Here is a 17,218-nt window from a genome sequence, read left to right as displayed (position 1 = left end):
TTCACACGAGGACTTAGGGAATGAACGACCTGACCGCATTATCTGATGTGAGGTTTAAAGCACAGAGCGGCGGCGGCGGCGAGCTGCAGCTTCTGTTGTTCACCTCAAGGCTGCAGCGCCGCCAAAACACAAAGATGAGAACACGACTGAATCGTCCAGACGGTCCACCGACACAGCAGCCCCTCAGCGTTCGTGTGTGTGCTTTTGACGCACAACTACTTTTAATTTATTTCTGTACGTGCCGTCATGCGTTCGACCCTCCTTCATTATTTCGGTGTTCTTAACATTTTTCTGTTTCTCCTCCTGCAGCCAAACATCATGTCAACGGGAACCAGACGGCTCCACCGTTCCCTGAGGAGACACAGATGGTGATCTTTGGTGAGTGTCCTCTGTTCACAAGTCATCTCGTTCTTTACCACGTGTTGGCGGATGGATACGACACCAGTGAGACCGGATCTCGTTCTTTACCACGTGTTGGTGGATGGATACGACATCAGTGAGACCGGATCTCGTTCTTTACCACGTGTTGGCGGATGGATACGACATCAGAGAGACCGGATCTCGTTCTTTACCACGTGTTGGCGGATGGATACGACATCAGTGAGACCGGATCTCGTTCTTTACCACGTGTTGGCGGATGGATACGACATCAGTGAGACCGGATCTCGTTCTTTACCACGTGTTGGCGGATGGATACGACATCAGAGAGACCGGATCTCGTTCTTTACCACGTGTTGGCGGATGGATACGACATCAGTGAGACCGGATCTCGTTCTTTACCACGTGTTGGCGGATGGATACGACATCAGTGAGACCGGATCTCGTTCTTTACCACATGTTGGCGGATGGATACAACATCAGTGAGACCGGATCTCGTTCTCGTTGGTGGAGTAAAGACGTAGCTCATGTTTTCTCCTGACTTTTGTGTCTCTTTTCATTCTTTATCATTGTTTACACAACTTATATATAATTAATTATACACAGGTAAAGTCTGCTTGACCATTAGTTGATAAAAACATGTTTCATAATTTAGGGGATTTGGGGCTTTTTTACAAACTGGAATGGGTGAAAATGATTTTAGTTATTTTAAATAGGGAAAAGATGTTTGACTTACAGCTCAGTCATGGAACAGATTAAACTTGTATCTCAAGGTTCGACTGTACTTTGTTTTAAAATGATAAAATCAGGCATTGCTCAACAGAGGTATGCTAACTCCTTCTAAGAGATAGCTATGTTGTATTAACTACTGACATGCTAGCTCAACCAGTCTATCTTTTTATCCACTTTTCAGTCAAAGAAATACAGCAAAATGTCATATTTGAAAAACTAGAAATAGTTCTCGAAATAGTTCTATTTTTCACCAGCGTCTGCGGCTCCTTACGTCCAGCGTAGACCAGCTGTGATCAGAGCGTGATCTTGTTTCCATGATACGTGAACCGTATCGATGACGTCTGTATCGTGTTTCTGCGTCTTCTCCTGAAGGTATGGGCTGTTTCTGGGGAGCAGAACGGAAGTTCTGGAGACAAAAAGGGGTTTATTCCACCCAAGTAGGCTACGCAGGAGGATTCACACCCAACGCCACCTACAGGGAAACTTGCACAGGTAACACACACACACACACACACACACACACACACACACACACACACACACATACAGACACACACAGGTGCCCAACCCTGATGAAGAACATGTCCTATTCCATACATGTCCTTCTTTAGGGCTGCCAAAAGCAACAAATCAGATCAATAATATCAGTTTACATGTGGAACATCTCTCATGAGAAGAAACTTTAATTCAACTGTTTAGTCCACAAAGGTGTATTTATTATATCTTCTTTTTGTTGAGGCCTTCTACCCCCTTCAGTCCTGTAAGGCTGCAACTTCCAACTTCCCCGGGACTAATAAGGGCTGGTCTTTTATTTTTCTCCTACATGGTGTCCTGGTAGTATGTTATCTACTGAGCAGCAATAGATGGAAAAACAAGACACAGAAAACAGAAGAGTGAATAATTTCCCCCAGGCCCTATTATACTGGGGTATGCATAAGGCTTCTATTGATGCCTGACCAGCCTGAGGTGTGTGTGTGTATGTGTGTGTGTGTGTGTGTGTGTGTGAGTGATGAATATCCAGACCTCCCAGTGCACAGCGACTCATTATACCTGCTTCACCACCTGTCTCCTTTCCTGTCTAACTTAGTTTTACTCTTTCACACTCTCCATGTAAAGCAATCACATTGTGAAAAGATTTGCTGCTGTATTGATATTTTGTGTGCTAGCATGCTTCCAATAAAAAGTACCAGATTGCCTTTGTTAGAAACAGTAGTACTGAAAACTTTTCATCACTCTACGAAGTTTTTGGATGATTTTCTGTTTCACTTTGTTCAGAATTAGAGGTAGGCCACAACTTACTGACATTTACTTACAAACATTTGGAGATATGAACAAACCTGTGCCACCATATCCAACTATTGTCCTGCTGTTGCCCTTTCTGGAGTTTACATGTCCTCTGCATGGGTTCTCTCCGGGTTCTCCGGCTTCCTCCCACCTCCAGAAACATGCGGTACAGGTTAATTAGCCAGTCCAAATTGACCGTAGGTCAATATGATGTGTGCATGCGTGTTTGTCTGTGTCTTTGTGTGGCGCCGCGGAGCCACACGCCCCTAGTCAGCTGGGATGTTCTCCAGCTCCCCGTGACCCGCCACAGCTGATAAAGCGGTAGAAGATGAAGGAATGAATGAGTAGGAATGACATTTAAATGAGCTCAGATAGAGATTATAGATTGAAATTTAATAAATGACAACTAACAAACAATTCAGCTTACAAACAGGCTCTAGGAACTAGTTGTGTTTTTAAGTCGAGGACTACCTGTACTTGTAATGTTATCAACTTTATTAATCCCTGTAGGGAAATGATTAGTCCACTCCAGCACACACTCGTAGTTAGTCACATGCATATACAGTATATATATATACAGTATTTTCCACACTATACGCCGCACCTAAAAGCTTGTAATTGTTTCAAAAACCGACAGTGTGCCTTATATATAAAAACAGTTTTAAAATATGCCATTCAATGAATACAGCTCTCAGCTGTAAACTCAACCCCAACGCTGGTGCCTTTCTGTTCAGCCGCCCAGACAGAATACACAAGTCTAAGCTGCGCTCCCCACCCCCCCACCCCCACAGTTACCTGCTGTTTCAGGTGTCAAAAAAATTAATACAGTGGTACCTCTACTTACGAAATTAATTGGTTCTGGAAGAATTTGCGTAAGTAGAAAATTTCATCAGTAGAGCTGAGTTTTCCATGCAAATGTCCTAGTCCGTTCCAAGCCCCCAAAAATTCAGACATAAATGTTCTATAAAGCATAAAAATGCATCAAAACATGTAACAAATACATGTTACGACTAGATTATTACACAATAAATGAGAGTTGTGCATAATGTAAAAAACAAAGAATAGAGTAAAGAATAAAAATGACGGTCATTTACCTTTTAACTGCTGTCCTCATTGTTTTTTGTCCTCTTTGGTTCATGCCCTCTTGCCCCCCCATGAACAACAGAGTGAATTCCAGTCCTCCTTCTGAACTTCTCCAACCACCCACGCAATGCCTTAAACTCCTTAAACTTCCTTTTGTTGAATACTCTAAAAGTTAATATATTTACCTAAAACTATCAGAACACCTCATGGGTCGAGGGCCGATTGACGAGGACGCTGCATAGACACCTATCTAGCTCCACACAGAGGTCCCTCTGAGCCAATGGGATGCCAGGATGCTAGGTAATAGCCAATGGCAGAGCAGCTATAAGAATGTTGCGTTAAGGAACCTGTGGGAGCTGAGAGTATCAGCCAATACTGTATTTTTACCTTTCGTAAGTCGAAATTTCTTTCGTAACTAGAGGTAATATTTTCCTGTTGAGGCATTTCGTACATAAAAAATTTCGTAAGTAGAGACGTTCGTTAGTAGAGGTACCACTGTATATTATTAGGGCTGTCAGTTTAACGCGTTAATTAGATTATTATTAATTAATTAATTACGCTGCAAATTAACGCGCTATAAAAATTTACGCAAATAATCGGGAGTGGCACGTCAATGCACAAGCATTTTAAATTTGTCCCATTGAGGGACCCGTAGGCTGCAGTGACGTCACTTCCTACCTGCTCCACTAGTCAGAAGCAGGTTTACTGACAACAGAGATGGACGCGACACAGGAGAGCGAGGCAAGACCACTGGACCTTTGGGAGGAAAGTTTATTTCTAAAAAGAACAAAGACGGACTATCAACAAAAACGCAGTGATTTGTACCTTTGGTTAAAGAGAATCTTCATATCACTGAAGCAGCTCCAGCCTAACGTTTCATTTAAATGTAAAACATGTGAAGGACACAGAGTTGAACATTCTCTTACCCTTTAAAGGAAAAGCCTGTTGACATCTTACTATTTAGTTTCCTTATTCAGAGACATGTTCTACTATTCATGGTGAATTGCTGTATTGAGTCAGCTTTATATTCATTCTGATTGAGAGTCTGCTTCTGTGCCTGTTTGAGACTCAGATTATTTTATTTCTGAATTGTATTTATTTAATTTAACTGTATTCGTATTACATTTTACATTTTGCACCTGGCCTCATTGGTTTGCTGATGTTCTTGACCTTTTTTCTTTTGAATTTCATTAATAAAGTACACTTAACCAATAAAAATGTGGATTTCAAATCTTCTCTTCTTGGTGTATTCTATTGATTAGTCATGCATTACAATATTGTAATGTCCTAGAATTCAAATTCTTTATTTGGGGGCCTTCAGTAGGTATGAGATTAAAATGCAATTAATTAGATTAATTAATTACAAAACCTGTAATTAGATACATTTTATTAATTGCATGACAGCACTATATATTGTGTATTTTTTTTCAGCAGTGAATATGTGTATATATTACACACACACACACACACACACACACACACACACACACACACACACACACACACACACACACACACACACACACACACACAAGGGGCCTGTAGGTCATACAAGTGATGGGGAGGTAGAGCAGCTGGCAGCTCCTTCATGTTGGCCCCAATGAGCTAGTTATGAAGGGGGCATTGCTTTTCTCCAGGGCACCTCGGCAGTCCTCAGCAGGTGAACTCGCACCTCCCACTGCCAGGTCACACTCCGAAAGTTTTGCCCGACATGGGTCTTGAACCGGCAACGCTCTGGTCCCCAGCCCAAGACTGAGCTAGTCGGCCCTTGTAGAACATCTTCCTCCGTATAGACAGGGGTGAACCCTACCCCCAGGGGGAACCATCATTTAGACTAAAATAATCAACACAGTTGTGTTTTAATTGAGATGTAAAGAGGATGAAAGTTTACTTTACCCTGAAATGTACTTTCTGTGGACATCAGCTCTCTGCAGCTTCATCCTCTGTTCAGGTTCCAAGCACCACTTTATTTCTCATATTGTCCAAGATGAATTTATTCCTGTGAGATCAGCCTGGTGAGGCATTAATTTAATATCGACTTCTGCTTTGTCTCACTTCGCCAATATCTACGGTAAAAATCCATAACTCCTGATATTAAAAAAGTAATAAGACAGAGAGATAGATAGAGAAAGAGAGAGATAAGAGAGGAGGTAGAATGAGAGGCAGGAGGAAGATGAGGTGAAGCGTAATGGGTCACACTCATTACCAGCAGCAGCTGCTATCTGTCTGTCCATAAGAAGAATCATTTATTACTACTGCTTTTACATTATATATATATATATTGGGCTAATGTGAGCATTTCAAGGACACACACTGAAGCATTTTAAGCTTGAGGTAAATTTTGACCTCTGAAAAACAAACTGAAGGTCAGCTTGCTGACTCGATCCTGAGTTTTGGGTTGAATCACAGATCACCAACACAAGTTCTCTGGGAACCATAGTTGAACAAACCGTCTGTTAATTTGAGATAAGATCATCTTTTTTTGTCCCACAGTGGGGATATTTTCAGTGAACACCTCGGCAGTGCTCAGGAGGTGAACTGACACCTCTTTACTGCCAGGTCACACTCTGAAATGTTTGGTCCACACAGGTCTTGAACCGTCCACCCTCCGGTTCCCAGCCCAAGACTTAAAATGTTCTTAATATTACCAACGTGTGGGCCGATGGATACAACATCAGATAGCGTTGTTTTATGGAGTCAAACATAAATGCTCAGATCTTGTGTTTTTCAGGAAGGACAGGCCACGCTGAGGTGGTGAGAGTCGTCTTCTATCCAGAACAGATCAGCTTTGCCAACCTTCTCAAAGTTTTCTGGGAAAGTCACGACCCGACTCAAGGTACAGCTTCAGCTCCAGACACGTTCCGAGCTAGTCCTCTGGAGTAGAACGGACACTTGTTTGGGTAGATATTAATGTAGATGATCTAAAAGATTGCATTGATACTGTAAGTATGGTGTGGGCCTGATGGACACCCATTAATATCTCTGGAGGTGCAGTCCTTAAGAGGCTAACCAGACATTATGGAGAGGCTGACAGCTGGATGAGAGGATGCATGTGTACAGTTCACGAAGGCAGCGCTCAGTTCTACCATGACAGACAGGTTATATACAGTAGAACCTCGAGATACGAGATACGAACGAAAATACCAGCTGTGCTGCAGGACACCACCACTCTCTTAATTTTCCTTTGGGGATTACTAAAGTATATTAAGAATTGGTTGGCGGATGGATACAACATCAGCTGAGACCGGATCTCGTTCTTGTTGGTGGAGTAAAGAAGTAGCTCTTGGATTCTCGTGACTTTTGCGTTTCTTTTCATTCTTTTCATTTTTCATGTAACATAATTAACTATACACAGGTAAAGTCTTCATGTCTATTGGTTGATATACAGTATTTTCTGCACTACAAGGCACCTAAAAGCCTTTAATTTTCTCAATTTCTTATAATCCAATGTGCCTTACATATGAAAAAAGTTTTAAAATGGATTTTCTTTGAAGATGAGTTCGCAGATGTGTTTTATAATCCAGTGTGCCTTATGTATGAGAATGGGTTGTTTTAATAGGCCATTCATAGAAGGTGCGTCTTATAATCCAGTGCGCCTTATAGTGCGAAAAATACTATAAATGTCTTTTTATAACAAGATTAGGACGGACTAAACTTATTTTAGTTATTGTAAGTGGAGAAATGTTGTCTGACTTTGGAGTTGAGTTAGAAATGGATTAAACTTGTATCTCGAGATTCTATTTTATTTTGAGATGCTGTGAACTGATTGTGTGATGACAGGACTGAGGAGGAAGGGTCCCCTCATCAGATGAAAGCTTGATGGTTTGTGTGTGTGTGTGTGTGTGTGTGTGTGTGTGTGTGTGTGTGTGTGTGTGTGTGTGTGTGTGTGTGTGTGTTCAGGGATGCGACAGGGGAACGACATTGGGACGCCCTACCGCTCCACCATCTACACCTACACAAAGCAGCATCTGGAGGAAGCTCTGGCCTCCAAGGACCAGTACCAGAAGGTACCAGCCTTTAATCCCTCCGTCATGTCCTGCTCTCTATGCACACCTCCTTCTCTCTGGTCTGCCATCATTATTTCTTCTCATTTAATTGGACTTCATTTCCCAGTGTTCCCCTCTGCTGCTGCTCCTTTGTCTCACAAGCACACACACAAGAAGAAGATTTTCACACACTCCCTCTTCTGAACTCTCTCCTGCTAAGACTTCTGCACCACTATCCCACCAGCAGGGCTTGTTTCCATGGAAACTGACAAGGAGGAGGTTACTCTTCTATTCTTTTTTATTTTATTGGAGTCTGGTCTTGCCCTAGTCTTTTCCTTCCTTCTCTTCTTTCTGTTTTATCTTTCTCTGCTGCTGTTTGTGTTCTCAGGGTTTGTCTGATCAGGTCTTTATTTCTGCTTCTTGAGTTCTGTCTCTCCTCATCACTGGTCTCTGAATCACACTGAAGCTGTTTGACATGTGAAAGAAACCCTGACCGGTGTGATGAGCGGAAGCTGGGCTCCAGGGTTCATTTAAAAGGATTGGAGGTCCTAATCGAGTGCTCTGGGAATACCAGGTAGTTTGTGTCGAGCCCTTTTCAGATGTTTTGCAGCTTTTTAAGTTTCATCAAATCTTCATAAGACAGAAAGTGACGACACTCACGTTGAGCCTCTGGAGTGGAGTGTTAGAAACATCATCATAGCCTCGAAGGAGACGTGTTGGACCGTTATCACAACAATATGAACCATGCATACCTGAGAGAGGCTTAGAGTCTGATGAAATAGCTTCATTACATTTCCCAACGACCAGCAGTCTGTTTCCCAAAAGTGTCCTAATGCTAAGATAATTGTAAAATTAATTTCATGCAGGTTGTTATAGTGGCCGGATGTTTCAGGCCCTGGAAGGCCATTCGCTGGACATAAACCAGAGAAGTCGCTGACATGTGCAGATGAGCCTAGTAGGAAACCAGACTGAAGGGGTGTTGGATCAGATTTTATATTTGTTTTTGAACAAATACTTTGTTCCCTCTGGTGTTGAGTTGAGCTATATGATGACAAGGAATTATAGAAACAAAGTACAGAAGCACAAATATCATGCAACTAATCCAGTGGAAAGGACAGGCAATATTTTAGTGTGTTGAGCGCCGTCTGTCACAAATGTAACTTCCCTTTAGACTCACTCTTGATGCTGGTCAAGATGCTTGCCTCGGTCACATGACTACTTTCTTAAATTAGCTCCTTCGGATGCTAATACAGAATACATGACTGCTAAATTGAAAGTCCCAAGCTAGAAAAATCTTAACTTTCTTTTATGCAGGACAAAAGAGCAGCGATAAGAGCCCTGATAAATAGTAAAGTATCCGAGGTATGAAGCCTCTGGGATGCTCACAGATACAAACTAGAACCAATGCAGTCACAGACTGCAACATCCCACGACACCCCTGAATTCAAATTTTTACCCTGACCTACTTGCATAGGTCAAAGCTAATGCTCTGACCTACTGTCATTGATCAAAGCACTAGCTTTTACTCACACTGGCCTTCTCACTCGTCTTTCTATCTTATCCGGTTCCTGAGAGTACAAAAATTGAAATTTGACCTTGACCTACTTTTCTCAAGGTCAAAGTCATCATCTCATTGTCATCCCCTTTGCTGCCTGAGTCATGTGCTTTTGTTTCATCTCTCTATCTGCAGCGGTTGTGAAGATATTTGGTGGACGGACAGACAGACAGATGAACACTGACATTACAATACATCACCGCTTTGAAGCGGGACGTAACAAGAGGGAGAGACGAGTGTTGGAGGAGCGTGATATGACGGAAGTATTTAGTATCTATAGATGTAAGTCAGATGTTCATATGTTGAGGACTACCTGTATTTATTCTCGTTATAAAAAGCCTTTATGATTAAAGTGGTGACAGAACTAGTATTTAGTATATAGAGAATAGAGAAGATGAGTCTTGATCGTGTGTGTGTGTGTGTGTGTGTGTGTGTGTGTGTGTGTGTGTGTGTGTGTGTGTGTGTGTGTGTGTGTGTGTGTGTGTGTGTGTGTGTGTGTGTGTGTGTGTGTGTGTGTGTGTGTGTGTGTGTGTGTGTGTGTGTGTCCTGGACAATCATTGTTTTTTCAGTGTTCAGCTGTTCTTCGGTTCTATAGAAGGATTCGGTTGATGTCTAGAATCTCTCCATCAATCTTTCTAGGTTTCTCTAGTTTTTTCTCACCAGATTGTTTCCCCCACCCTCTCCAATCTGTGTGTGTGTGTGTGTGTGTGTGTGTGTGTGTGTGTGTGTCTGTGTGTGTGTCTGTGTGTGTGTGTGTATGTGTGTGTGTGTCTGTGTCTGTGTCTGTGTGTCTGTGTGTGTGTGTGTGTGTGTGTGTGTGTGTGAGCAGTTGGCCTGTAGCAAACACACTCCATGCCAAACCATCTGGGCCTTAAATCTGTCCTCCACAATAATCTCTTTAGTTGCAGATCTAGTAAACACACATATGCAGACACTGACTGTGAGGTTTGTTCACATTTGTTGGGTTTCTTAACGTCTGTAGACGTATATCTCCTTCGACACTAAGTCTATATATGTGGGCTGAAGTCCTGTGTATCCACGGCGCAGTGAGTCTGAAGGCTCAGCATCACTCCTCTGCATTCACCTCTATACATCGACCTTGCGTCCGTTCGTGCAGCACCTGTAAATAAATGTGTGCTCTGAAAATGCTTTATTGGAGTCATTCCTTTTGAAGTGACTTCCTTCCCTTTCCCCCCTGGAGCTATTGCTGCTATTGCTCGCTACCCACTGTTTCTCCATCCTCCAAACGACTTGCAAATGTAACCTGAATCACAGTAGAGAGGATTTTCACCTGAAACACCTCAATCTGTGTTTTCCACCCATCTATGTCAGCTCCCCACAGTCAGACACTGTATGATTCAGTCATGCGTTCATGCGTGAACACATGGAAAACGTTGGAGGACTGAAAGAAGATGCAGAGAGGACATTCAGGAATGGTTGATAGAGCGGTCTGGTTCACGTAGAGTCAGGATGTGGACGGCGCCTGGCTTGATTGTCTTGTTCCCACAGAGAGTGATTGGGAATTTGTGTGTGTGTGTGTGTGTGTGTGTGTGTGTGTGTGTGTGTGTGTGTGTGTGTGTGTGTGTGTGTGTGTGTTACAACACTACTGCAGAAAATTACCTTGCAGGCGGCTGGTGGATGTCTGCAGCAAGAAAAGAGCCTCCTCCCTTTTCTCTGGACTCACACCCATCATTAGGGTGTTCACTGCATGTGGCTGGTGGAATCAGTGTGTGTGTGTGTCTGTGTGTGTGTCTGTGTGTGTGTGTGTTCGTACCTCCATGCTTTCCTTATGTAATCATGTGTGCTCACTGGCAGAGTGCATGCTGGGTACTGAAGCAGGAGGTCATTGTTTGGGCGTCTCTCTCACAAACCTTCACATTTACTTCTTCAAACAAGTAGCTGCTGTTCATTCCTTCTGTTTCCGTCATCCTTCTTCTTTTTACCCTCCAGCTGCACCTTGTTCCCCCTGCAGGTTCTTCGTTCCTGCGTCCGTCTCTCAGTAGGTTCTTATCAGCGTTGTTCACATTTCCCTGCTTTACCAGCGCAGTTGAAATATTTGCATTTCAAATGAGAAATCAACTTCTCTGACATGCAAATTACTGGTTGTAAATTATGCATTTATAGCAGGATGCTAACACAGCAGCAGGGCCAGCCTAAACAAATACATGAGGCGCTGAAAAGTGTGTGTGTGGGGGTGCCACCAGAGCAGTGGAATGGGAAATGCAATCATTGTGACTAATCGTGTACTTCTGGACCGATGTTAATGTTCATCTCGCTGGCTTCAGCTATCGATGGTCATCAGCGTGAATGAAGAGTCCACCAAAATGTCCTGTTGGCTTTAAACGGGAGTCAAGCTGCTGCTTCTGACTCCAGTTCACAGGAGGTGCAGTCCAACCTCCATACCAGTTCAGTCTGTTCCGTGACAGAGTCGAACATTTCTCCATTTAAAATAACTAAAATCATTTTAATCCATTCCAGCCTTGGAAAAAAAGCCCAAAATAAATTATTAAAAAAAACATTTTTAATCAACCTATAGACACGTAGACTTTACCTATGTATAATTAATTATATATTAGTTAAACAATGATAAAGAGTGTAAAAAGGCAAAAGTCAGGTGAACACATGAGCTACGTCTTTACTCCAGCAACGAGAACGAGATCCGGTCTCACTGATGTTGTATCCATCCACCAACACGTGGTAAAGAACGAGATACGGTCTCACGGACGTTGTATCCATCCACCAACACGTGGTAAAGAACGAGATAGGTCTCACGGACGTTGTATCCATCCACCAACACGTGGTAAAGAACGAGATCCGGTCTCACTGATGTTGTATCCATCCACCAACACGTGGTAAAGAACGAGATACGGTCTCACGGACGTTGTATCCATCCACCAACACGTGGTAAAGAACGAGATCCGGTCTCACGGATGTTGTATCCATCCACCAACACGTGGTAAAGAACGAGATCCGGTCTCACGGATGTTGTATCCATCCACCAACTAGCCGTGGTGTCCTGAAGCACGACTCGTATCGTAGATTTTTCTCCCATGTTGACTAAAGATATGGAGAGAGCGACGGCTCGTATCTCAAAAGACTCAGGATTTATTTTTGGGCCTCCGACCAAAGAAGACACAGGAGAGTAGAGTCTGACCATGATGGAAGATTTATTCAGATCTGGTTTGCAGTGAATCCAGAATGGAGTAGTGGACTGTTTAGTTGTCCTGACACACACCCTCCCTTCACAAAACGTTCCCAAAGATGCAAATTTAAAAAAGAATCCGGACAGAAAACCCGTCTGCAGCTCGTCCCTTCGCTGGGTTAGTATGGAGACATATCAGAGGTCTGTAGCTTCTACAAAGCACACATCTGGAGTAAAGAGGACCTGTTCACACTCATAAAATGTGATTATGACTGTTTCTAAATAAGCAGACAGTTCATTTGCGCTCTTCAACTATCATTTTTGATTTCCCTTGATGCTATTCTCAGCTCTCTGTCGGAGGGGTGTGCAGAAGTGTTTGGGCTGTATGGACGACTCGGACTGTCCACTCTGACTCACAAACTGCTGCTGAGAGGAGAGTCTCGTTCTGAACAACTGCTGTGTTCTACCTCCACTCAACTTACTCAAATTAAATCATGGTGTCAGTGCAGGAAGTGATGAATCAAGCAGCAGGGAGCAAACGCTGTCCATTAAAAGTTCAACTTGCCAACGTTAGATCTTTTATATCTTTTATTTTCTTTTGGAGGAGCTTGGTGAGCCCTCTGGGTTTGTTTGCTCACATTTTCCTGAACAAGTTTCCAGCACTGACGTCAATGGAGTTAAAATGCTTTTCAAACAATTACCTCTCACTAACTATTAGAGGCACCAATGTGTGAAATTACCCGGCAACACTTCAAGTCTGATTGTTTTTGGTTCTATATATAAATAGAACTTATTGGAATTTCCCTGAGGAGCTTTTTTCCACTTTAAATGGAAGTGCATTCAAAACAGGAATCTTACAACTTGAGAGTAAACCTGTTTTAGTCAGGTGTCTGATGGGACAGAAGAGTCTGCTAGAAGTTTAGAAGACACTGTTGAGGACAGCTATGATGGACGGATTAGAGACAGTGGTGCTGAAAAGAAGACAGGAAGTGGAGCTGGAGGAAATGAAGATGTTGAGGTTCTCTAGGAGTGATCGGGTTGGATCGGTTCAGAACGGAGTTCCCCAGAGGAACAGCCAAGGTGAGACGTTCTGGAGACAAAGTTAGAGAGTCAGACTCTGATGGTTTGGACACGTCCAGAGGAGAGATGGTGAGGATGTTGGTGAAAGGGTGATGAGGATGGAGCTACCAGGAAAGAGGACAAGAGGAAGACAAAAGAGAAGGTGGATGGATGTAGTGAGGAGGTTAGAGAGGAGGATGGAGAAGAAGAAGAAGAAGAAGAAGAAGATACACTTTATTGATCCCCTAGGGGAAATTACATTTGTAATTACATTTGTTGTCCTCAAGAAGGACAACACTCTGTGGAGACATCTAACGGGACATGACCGAAGGAGGAGAAGAAGAGTAAACTCGTCTGCAGGAGATGTTTTTTAATCATATTTATACAACTTTCCGATCAGCTCCAGTTTGACAACTGTTGTTGCTTCGCTCACGTTTATTTCTGTATGTTTTCACCTTCACACAACAGAATTCTGGAGTTCCAGCGTCAGCCAATGGAAGGCTTTGAGAGTACAGCAATGAAACTGCCCTCCTCCATAAATTCAGTCTACCGTACAATCCAAAGTTCTGTGTTTCAGAGGATACCAAGTGTGTGTCCTGATACCGGTAGTTTCATGGAAATTGATGGCAAACTGAAAACCCACCGCCTGCCGTTAGCTAGCCAGTTTACAGTCGCCATCACAGACACAAAGAATCAGGTGATGATGCACCTGAACGCACCAGGATGTGATTCCACTGAACAGATTCACACTGCATGACTCAACAGTCGTAGTACAAACGTACTGCATGACTCAACAGTCGTAGTACAAACGTACTGCACGAGTCAACAGTCGTAGTACAAACGTACTGCACGAGTCAACAGTCGTAGTACAAACGTACTGCATGACTCAACAGTCGTAGTACAAACGTACTGCATGACTCAACAGTCGTAGTACAAACGTACTGCACGAGTCAACAGTCGTAGTACAAACGTACTGCATGACTCAACAGTCGTAGTACAAACGTACTGCACGAGTCAACAGTCGTAGTACAAACGTACTGCATGACTCAACAGTCGTAGTACAAACGTACTGCATGACTCAACAGTCGTAGTACAAACGTACTGCATGACTCAACAGTCGTAGTACAAACGTACTGCATGACTCAACAGTCGTAGTACAAACGTACTGCACGAGTCAACAGTCGTAGTACAAACGTACTGCATGACTCAACAGTCGTAGTACAAATGTACTGCATGACTCAACAGTCGTAGTACAAACGCACTGCATCAGGTAGTGTGTGGTAGACAGACTGGACATATATGGATCTCTAGTGGTTTCCATGTCAACAGAGGGTTCAGACCAGAGACTCCCTGGGGCTTGTGGGCTGTGGATGGAGGTCTGGAGGGAGGGGTGATGGATGTGTTCAGTGAGGTAAACACTGATGCCCCTGGTGGTCAGATGATCCATGTTGTTTGATGGATACGATGCAGTGTGATTGATTAGGTATCATCAGATTGATCAGGTGTGTGCTGAATGTGAATGAGTGAACGCAATGTGATTCAGTTGTGTTCAATTATTCGTCAACACAAATATTAGGAATCAAAGTTTGTTGGTTTGAATTGATTATCAGCAAGTCATTGAAACTGATTTATCGTTTTTATAATGTGTTCCTCTTTTAGCTTGTTTCCTCTCATGTTAGCACTGCTTCAGGGTCTTCATTCTGCTTAATGGAACGAATTGACGATGAAGATGCTGAAGATCTATTCAGAGACGGACTTAAGGAATTTTTTCAGAATTCAAAAATATTCAATCTGCTGAAAAACTTTATTTAAAAAGCTGAAAATGTCAAATCTAATAAAGGGTTTAATAAAAACAAGCATGATAAAGAAACAGCAAAACACCCCCCGTGGTGTGTGTGTGTGTGTGTGTGTGTGTGTGTGTGTGTGTGTGTGTGTGTGTGTGTGTGTGTGTGTGTGTGTGTGTGTGTGTGTGTGTGTGTGTGTGTGTGTGTGTGTCATGCTCACCATGTTTCTTTGTTTTCTAATTTACCCACACACCATCTGGTTGTGGAGTTTCTATCTGGAGGAGGAGAAGGTGCCATCACCGACTAATTCTAGTGATTTGTCTGTTTTTTACAGAACCACAAACTGGAGCTTGTTGTGTTTTTCTCCTAAAATTGGACTCAGTTCTTTGTTATTCAGTCGGAGATATTCACTATGTTTGGTAGATTGACGGTCATTTTTCTCTTGAGGTAGATTCTTCTTTTCCTTTCAGCTTTTCCCTTCAGGGGTCTCCACAGCCAATCAGTGTCCTCCATCTAACCCTGTCTTCTCATCCTCTTCTCTCACACCAACTACCTTCATGTCCTCTTTCACTACATCCATAAACCTCCTCTTTGGTCTTCCTCTAGGCCTCCTGCCTGGCAGTTCAGAACTCAGCATCCTTCTACCAATATATTCACTATCTCTCCTCTGGACATGTCCAAACCATCTCAGTCTGGCCTCTCTGACTTTATCTCCTGAACCTCTAACATGTGCTGTCCCTCTGATGTACTCATTCCTGATCCTATCCTTCCTGGTCACTCCCAGAGAGAACCTCAGCATCTTCATCTCTGCTACCTCCAGCTCTGTCTCCTGTCTTTTCCTCAGTGACACTGTCTCTAGACCAAACAACATCGCTGGTCTCACCACAGTTTTGTACACCTTTCCTTTCATTTTAGCTGAAACTCTTCTATCACACATCACACCTGACACTTTCCTCCACCCGGTCCATCCTGCCTGGACACGCTTCTTCACCTCTTTTCCACACTCTCCATTGCTCTGGACTGTTGACCCTAAGTACTTCAAATCCTCCACCTTCTTGATCTCTTCTCCCTGTAACCTCACTCTTCCACTTGGGTCCCTCTCATTCACACACATGTACACATATCAACATCCTCAAAGCAAATACTGCATCTGTAGTACTCTGTTTTGGCATGAAACCATACTGCTGCTCACAAATGTTCACTTCTTCCCTTAGTCTAGCTTCCACTACTCTTTCACATAACTTCATCATCTGGTTCATCAGCTTTATTCCTCTTAAGGTAGATTAAATCTTAAAATTTTTCCCCATCATAAATGTTATTCTAGTTTGCCATCACACGTTCCTGCCGAGTCGCTGTTAAAAGTGATTCCCTTCTGTGATGCAGAAGTTTTCACTTTTTGTGTCTCTATTTGGTTTGGGGTTTCTTGTGTTTGTTTGGGTTTTTTTGTCAGTTCAGATCATATTTTTATTCCTGTAATCCAATTCTGTCTGTCTCTGGTTCTTCCAGCTGCTGACGGAGGGTGGTTTTGGTCCGATTACAACAGAAATAGCAGCAGACAAGCCGTTCTACTACGCTGAGGATTACCACCAGCAGTACCTCAGTAAGAACCCTGAGGGCTACTGCGGTCTGAGAGGAACCGGAGTCTCCTGTCCAATAGGAAACTAGGCCGAGATAGAAGGATGTGCTTTGACATGCTAACAGATGCTAAAGGTGTGCGGGGTCTCTCTAACATGTTCATGTCAGGAACAGCTGTTGTATCTCCTCTGTGTTGTCAGGCCACTGGTAAATATTTCACACCAGTTTGAAATGGGATGAAACATCCACCCAAAGCACCGACTTCTGCCACTAGGAGGCGCTCTTCGCTGAACCATTCACACTGAGCCCTTAAACGGGTGAATTCTGTCAGATTATTCTTTTTCAGTTGCAGTGATTTTCACCAAACACACACACACACACACACACACACACACACACACACACACACACACACACACACACACACACCAAATAACATGCATGGTGGAGGGTGAGGTGTCCAAAATGTTTTCTTCTTCCCGGGGAGGTTGAAGAGAATATTGAAGCGCTGTTCTGATGCTTTTAATGAAACTAAATAAAATGACTTGAGCGTTGCTTGAAAATATGTGAGTAGAATAGAACCTGGAGATACGAGACGTCACTTTACATCAAAATACAGTAGCACCTTAAGACATGAGTT

The 17,218-nt window shown here is 43.1% G+C and overlaps 1 protein-coding gene across 1 annotated transcript in view; it reads left to right on the top strand.

Moving 5' to 3' along the window:
* The window catches only part of msraa (methionine sulfoxide reductase Aa), a 30,626-nt gene extending 13,494 nt beyond the window's left edge, over positions 1–17,132 (top strand). The window contains exons 2-6 of the mRNA XM_068342628.1: positions 310–378; positions 1,483–1,602; positions 6,209–6,313; positions 7,378–7,484; positions 16,510–17,132. Coding sequence (XP_068198729.1) covers positions 310–378; positions 1,483–1,602; positions 6,209–6,313; positions 7,378–7,484; positions 16,510–16,668 — 560 coding nt within the window. The 3' untranslated portion in view covers positions 16,669–17,132. The remainder of the gene's footprint in view (positions 1–309; positions 379–1,482; positions 1,603–6,208; positions 6,314–7,377; positions 7,485–16,509) is intronic.
* The last annotated feature ends 86 nt before the right edge of the window (positions 17,133–17,218 follow it).

The sequence above is a fragment of the Antennarius striatus genome, chromosome 19, assembly GCF_040054535.1.
Source record: "Antennarius striatus isolate MH-2024 chromosome 19, ASM4005453v1, whole genome shotgun sequence".
Taxonomy (NCBI): Eukaryota; Metazoa; Chordata; class Actinopteri; order Lophiiformes; family Antennariidae; genus Antennarius; species Antennarius striatus.
This window is presented reverse-complemented; position numbering and strand designations above follow the sequence as displayed.